This window comes from Ipomoea nil, unplaced genomic scaffold (genome assembly GCF_001879475.1).
Source record: "Ipomoea nil cultivar Tokyo-kokei standard unplaced genomic scaffold, Asagao_1.1 scaffold0146, whole genome shotgun sequence".
NCBI classification, from domain to species: domain Eukaryota; kingdom Viridiplantae; phylum Streptophyta; class Magnoliopsida; order Solanales; family Convolvulaceae; genus Ipomoea; species Ipomoea nil.
In genome coordinates, this window is record NW_017616574.1 from 3242925 (window position 1) to 3249462 (window position 6538).

The 6538-nt window shown below is 42.7% G+C and overlaps 1 protein-coding gene across 1 annotated transcript; it reads right to left on the reverse strand.

Annotated features, from left to right (window-relative positions):
• Positions 1-225: 225 nt before the first annotated feature.
• LOC109174317 lies at positions 226-3022 on the reverse strand. Its single transcript, XM_019323555.1, has 2 exons — positions 2505-3022; positions 226-2398 (listed from the first exon to the last, which is right to left on the reverse strand). Exons 1-2 carry the CDS (start codon positions 3020-3022, stop codon positions 226-228), a joined length of 2691 nt encoding a protein of 896 aa, XP_019179100.1.
• Between the last annotated feature and the right edge of the window lie 3516 nt (positions 3023-6538).

Here is a 6538-nt window from a genome sequence, read left to right on the forward strand (position 1 = left end):
CAACTCTTTCTTTTCCTGCCAATTCCCTCATTTTACCACTCTTTCTTTCTTTCTCCCATATTGTTTCCCCTCAATTCTTTTCATTCCTCTTTTTCTTTTTTCCTCCTTCTCTCTTTTTCTCTGTTTTCATTTTCATTTTCATTTTCTTTTTACCCAGCATAAAATAAACAGCAATCGTACAGGGAAATACAGGCACGCAGGCCCCCAAGTAAGATAAAAGCATAATCAGGGTGGGTCTTCTTCGTCAAAGAAGACATAAGGCACATCGTCACCAATAATGAGAACGCGCACCCTGGATGGGAGCTCTGCTAAACATGTAAAACAAGTCTCTCCTGGCTCGGCAACAGCCCAATCAGCTAGGGCCTGTGCCGGCAGGTTAGCCCTTGATGGGCACAAACTGGCAGAGACAGACCCACATGAACACAGGAAACGGAGGCGGGATACAACCTCATCTAACACCCACGGCGGCCGGATCGAGACATCAAGATAACGTCCCAGGTCCTGTATCGTGGATTCCATAATAATCTCCACATATCCTCCAGCCAGGCACCACTGTAGACAGGAGAACAAAACCCGAAATAATCCTTGGGTATGCTCCCCTCGCCGAGACCACGCCACCCCATAGCAGAGTCCGCCGACTGAGTTGCGCACCAAGGCTGCGTCCCCCTCTCCAGCTTCTGAAAGAGATACATTAATCTTAAGAGCTCTAGCTGCTGGTGGGGTCCACCTGACTGCCCTAACCACTCGTCTCGGCACATGTGCCTCCAGATATGCAACTATTATCCTCCAGCTCGGGGGCAGGATATGCTGCATAGGCCAACGCCTGAATAGGCATTCCGCAACCCCCCTAGCCACCCCGAACATAACTCGCGCAACACTCGGGGAACCCCGACCAAGCATACAGCCGTTACGGTGCTTCCATAGCTCCCACATCACCAAGCATGGCAACCTGCTTACAACAAAAGAAAATAAAGGGTTACGCGCCCCTCCCCGGCCGCAGCCAGCCACTAACGTCCTAAGACTCCGGTGCCGTGACTGCAGGCCTAGGGACGCCAATTTATAACTCCAAACAATTTTTGCTGTTTCCCCATCATAAAAAACATGTGCAATGGTCTCAATAGACGGGGCTGGGTAGCACCTACATCTTGACACGAGCACATGCCCGAAACGAGATAAGGCATCATCCGTGGGTATCCGCCCTCGGAGCACTTTCCAAGCCAAGAAGGACACCTTAAAAGGAAGGTGCTTACGCCAACACTTAGCGAGAAGTGGGTCCGGTGCAATGGGCAAAATAGGCCTTAAGTAAGCCTTAGCTGAGGCATAAGAAAACATACCGTCTGATGCGGCTGTCCAGAGAGGAGTATCCCTCGGGCCTTGGCCCATTCTGGACAAGTCAATGGCAACCCCTGCATATATCAACTCCTCATGACCAGCCAAATCAAGTACACCATCATGTATGTAATCCAGGAGCATCTCCCGAGAGTAAGAAACCCTCGGGAAGAGAAACATGTTTTCGAGCGGCCCCAAACCTGACCAGTTATCCCACCAGAAATTAACCCGGCCCTGGAACACGCGCCACATGAGAACCCGCTCCACCTCATCACGAACTGCTAGCATTCGCTTCCATGTGTGCGAATCAGAATACCGGGCCACCTTGGCGACCGGATGGATCCGCCTACAATACTTGGCTCTCATAAAATCTGACCACAAAGTGTGGTCAGTGCGAAAGTTCCACCACAGCTTCGCACTGGCTGCTCGCACCATTAAGTCTAAGTCTAGGAAACCAACTCCCCCTTCCTTCTTAGGCAAGGAGAGCGTCTTCCACGAACTCCAATGGTACTGGGCCCCACCCGATTGCTTCCAGAAGAAGCTAGCAAAACACCGTTCTATATCCCGAACGACTTGCTTGGGAGGCGCACAGGCTGCAAACAAGTGTAGCGGGATAGCCTGTAACACTGACGATATCAAGGTAGCCTTCCCCCCTTTGGACAAAAGCCATCGTTGCCAACTCAAACACTTAGCTTTGACTTTATCGATCGTCTTGGCAAAGTAGACGCATTTTTTCCGCCCTGTGTACACCGGGCACCCAAGATAGGTAAATGGGAACTCATTATGCACGCACCCGGTTTCCCTGCGAACACTGTCCACTACCCGGTGCGGGGTATGTGGGTGCATATAGAATGCACTCTTTTGAAAATTCACTAGTTGGCCCGAAATTTCCTCATAACTCTTAAGAGCCGTAATGACCTTCGCAATTGCCCCAAGCCTGGCCGTGCTAAAGATTATAACGTCATCTGCATAAGCCAGGTGATGGATATGTGGTGTACCCGGCGGCTGGCTGAGAGAAACGAGGCACAGTGCAATCGTCATAGACTCGGGCCAGATAGACGGAGAGTACCTCCGCAGCAATTACAAACAAGGTTGGTGATAAAGGATCCCCCTGCCTAAGACCCCTTGTGGATGTAAAAAATCCCTCTTTTGTGCCATTCACAATTACTAAGTACCAGACATTCGATAGAGCTCGGTATACCATATCGATCCAAACTTCACTAAATCCCAACCGACGCATCACCGCAGTCAAGAAAACCCAGGACACACGATCATATGCCTTGGCCATATCAAGTTTAAGCACTATGTCCCGATTGTGTCGGTTAAGTCCATGACACATCTCTGAGGCCAGAAGGACATTATCCGTGATAGAGCGACCAGCGACAAATCCACTCTGTTGCGGCGACAACACACGAGGCAGTATTGTAGCCATCCGAACTACCATCAGCTTTGTGACTACCTTGCTACTGAAATTGCACAGGCTTATCGGCCTATAATCCGCAAAGGTTCCTGGACTCGGTTTTTTTGGTAATAGCACAATGGACGTGTGCGTGATAGCTCTAGTGAAGTCCCTTCCGGCAAAATAGCTCCGTACCATGCCGACTACATCATCCTGAATGATGTCCCAGCAAGTCTTATAGAAAGCCCTAGAGAAGCCGTCGGGACCTGCAGCACTCATAGAGTTCATCTGCATTACCACGTGATATGAACCTAGTCCAAGATTCATATAAGATGGAGTATTGTCCCAAGATTACTCTTAATGCAAAGATAGAGATGGATCAAAATACCTTAAACCTCACGAGAAACCCTTTGTCTCGAATCCTCAAAGACTTGGAAGAATTCCATGTAGCTTCAAGTACCTCGATGTTGCAATCTTCAATCAACTAGAGTCGGATCTAGTTTCCTTCGATTCAAGAACGAGTCCACGAACCTAAATCTAAGGTTGAAGAAAGTAAGATTGATTCGAGTCCACGAATCAATTTGCTAGTCGAGTCCACGACTAGCCATTAATTGAGTCCACAATTAGCCATAAGGTTTCTTACACAAGTGTAAAGAAAAACTTAAAGAGTTTTATTGAATTAAAGCCTCTCTAAAACTGATATGGATGTGCCCTATTTATAGGTATAGGGCAGCATTGTAATCTAAATACAATGGGAAAAAGAGTCCTAAACCTAATCTAGAAAACACGTAAATAGAGTTTTATTTAGAAAAGGATTTAAGGAATCCTTTCTAAATACAACTAGTGTTTTCTCTTTTATGCCAAACAATTTAAATTAATGATGACCAAAAATAATAGGGCTGATTTGGGCCTAATTTAATCACCAAAATCAGCACTTAAACAATTATAAAAAAGCCTTGAGTTATTCTTCATATTTTGCAAATGGGCTTGACTTGGATTTCCACCATCTTTGAACATCACCAATGAAGAGTTGTCTTAATCGTTTGGACTTGGGCCTTGTGGTTGGCCCAATTGGTACTCTTGATGGATCTTCATTATGTTGGGCCGCATCATCCTCACCTTCTTGAAAATGATTCGACCTCGAATCTTGTAAGCATTGACTTCGATCCATGATATCACTTGAAATGGGCCACTATAATACTTTCCTCTATCGAATGGAATTATTATTGGGCCTTCTTGTTTCTTCCACAAATGATTCTTTAAGGATGTAGTTATAGGCCTTGTGATGAGCCCACTATAGACCCTTATTGGATTCCATGTGTACTGGTTCTTATTATTCTCCCCTTCTTGAAAAGGATTCGTCCTCGAATCCAAATCTTCAATGAAAGACAAGGTAGGAAGCTCACTTTCTGTTTTATCACGCTCATGGAACTCATTGAACTTCTTCTTGGGATGCTTGACACGAGTTGCTCCAATCTTCATCCTACAATAAACAAGTAAGGCGATTAAGTCTAATGACACAGCATGGAATTTAAACATTTTGAAAGGTAATAGTTCAATAAAATTATACATATTAAATTTAGCCATTTTGTTTGAATTATCAACAAGAACAACATCTTTCCTCCTAGAGCTTAAGGCTAAACCAAACACAAAATCCATGGAAATATCAAGTAATGATTTAGATGCATTGTGGTGGTAAGTAGCACAATTATGAACATAAGATTCTACATCTTTTTTCTTCTTTGGCCAATGAAAATATCCAAACAAAACATCATCATTCTTTGGAAAACCAAATTGTCCCTTATGTGAATCAATAATTAAATCATTGCTCAAATCCAAGCAAAAAGTGTCAATCCCATTAACTTTGAACCAAAACTCCTTGAGCAAGTAGTATTTGCCATAAGAAGTTTTCAAATGTGCCTTATAGCTTTCCAGTGATTCCTTATCTCTATCAAATAAAGTTTTAGTAAAATCAAAGTTACGGAATCTCGGATGTATGGATGCAAACAAATTTCTAACACATCTAGCAAGTAGATCATTAATAGAAACATGGCAAACAAATCTGGAGAATTTTAATGCATGCTTTTGAAATAAAAGTGAGTAAATAGTTACTCCCCTTCTTTTCTCTTGCTTAATATCCTTTGTAGTGACCAAGAGAGGTTGCACTTTGACACCTTGGGCTGGTCCTTTCCACTGTATCACTGATTGTGGTCCCTTTGTTTGGCTACAAACTGAGTTAGAGGATTGGAGTGGTGATTGCAATTCCAAACATGGAGGTTCCACTTTTCTCTCTTTGATTTCTTCCTTCTTTGAGGCTAGTTTGAGAGCTTGCATAAATGTCAATTGAATTTCTTCTACTTGTTTAGGATACAAACGAGGCAAGACATATGTAACTCCATTCATGTGAAACACATAAGTGTTCCTCATTCCATCATAATTTATTTTCCTGTTAAATTGCCATGGTCTACCTAACAAGATATGAGCAGCCTGCATTGGGATATTATCACACAAGATTTCATCAGAGTAACTGTTAATAGATAAAGGAATAAGATCCTGTTTGGTTACTCTAGCTTCTCCTGCATCAGTTAACCATTGTAAACAATAAGCATTTGGATGATTAAGCAAAGGTAACTGGAGAAATGTACCCATAACTGCACTAGCCATATTTGTGCAACTTCTAGAATCTATTACCATAGCACAAGCATTTTCTCTAATTGACCCTTTAGTACAAAATATATTTTCTCTTTGAGACTCATCTTCTTTTAAAGGGTGAACATTCAAAGCCTCCTTAACAACAACAGTATGACTAGACTCACTAGCAACATATTTAGAATCAGAATCTAAAGGTATGAATGGTTCTCCCTCAACATGTTCATTGAGAGTTTCAAAATGGTCACATACCTCATCCTTAGACTTATATTCAAGACAAGAAGCAAAATTTTCAGATTGTTTTGTTATCTTAACTACCCTCTTGTTAGGGCAATCATGAGCTATGTGGCCTCTCCCATTACATCTATAACAAATCAATTCTCTATCATGTTGAGACCTCACTGCCTCACTTACCTTTTCCTTACCTTTTTCTCGTGAATCATCTCTTAGAGGAAGATGTTCATCACACCTTTGTGGGGTTGAACAAGTGTTGTTCAATCTTGATTCACCATTGTTGGACTTGTACATTTTCATTGCTTTGATTTTTGCCTCAGATTCACGTGCAGCATACAGGGCATCATAAAGGGTGTCATATCTCTGAATACTCATTCCACATCGAATTTCTAAGTTCAATCCATGTACGAAACGAGCAACAGTTTTTGTCTCTTCTTCATGTATGTCTCCCTGTTTAAGAAAAATACTTATAGTTTGGTAGTACTCATCAACTGACTTTTTTCCTTGCACCGTTCCCTGCAATTTTCTTTCAAGATCATAGAAAAAAGATTTAGGACGAAAGGTTAGGCGCATATCTTCCCTCACTTGAACCCAAGATTCATAGGGAATAAAATTAGCAACTCTCTCTCTATTTCTTTTTCGCCACCAAGACAAAGCATACCCCTTAAAAGATGTATCAACTAGCCTAATTTTTGTAAGATCAGAATAGTGCTTTAGATTAAAAAGAGTTTCAATAGCATTCTCCCATTCTATGTATTCGGTATGTCCTTTCTCACCGGTGAAGTTAGGAATTTCATGTTTAATGTTTCCTAACTCCATATTACGCTGTTGGATTCTTTTACATCTAGGATCCACTCTTCCTACTGGTGGCAGGTGTCGCTCATCATTGTGTGGTGGTTGCACTTGCTGTGAGCGTTGCTCCAAATT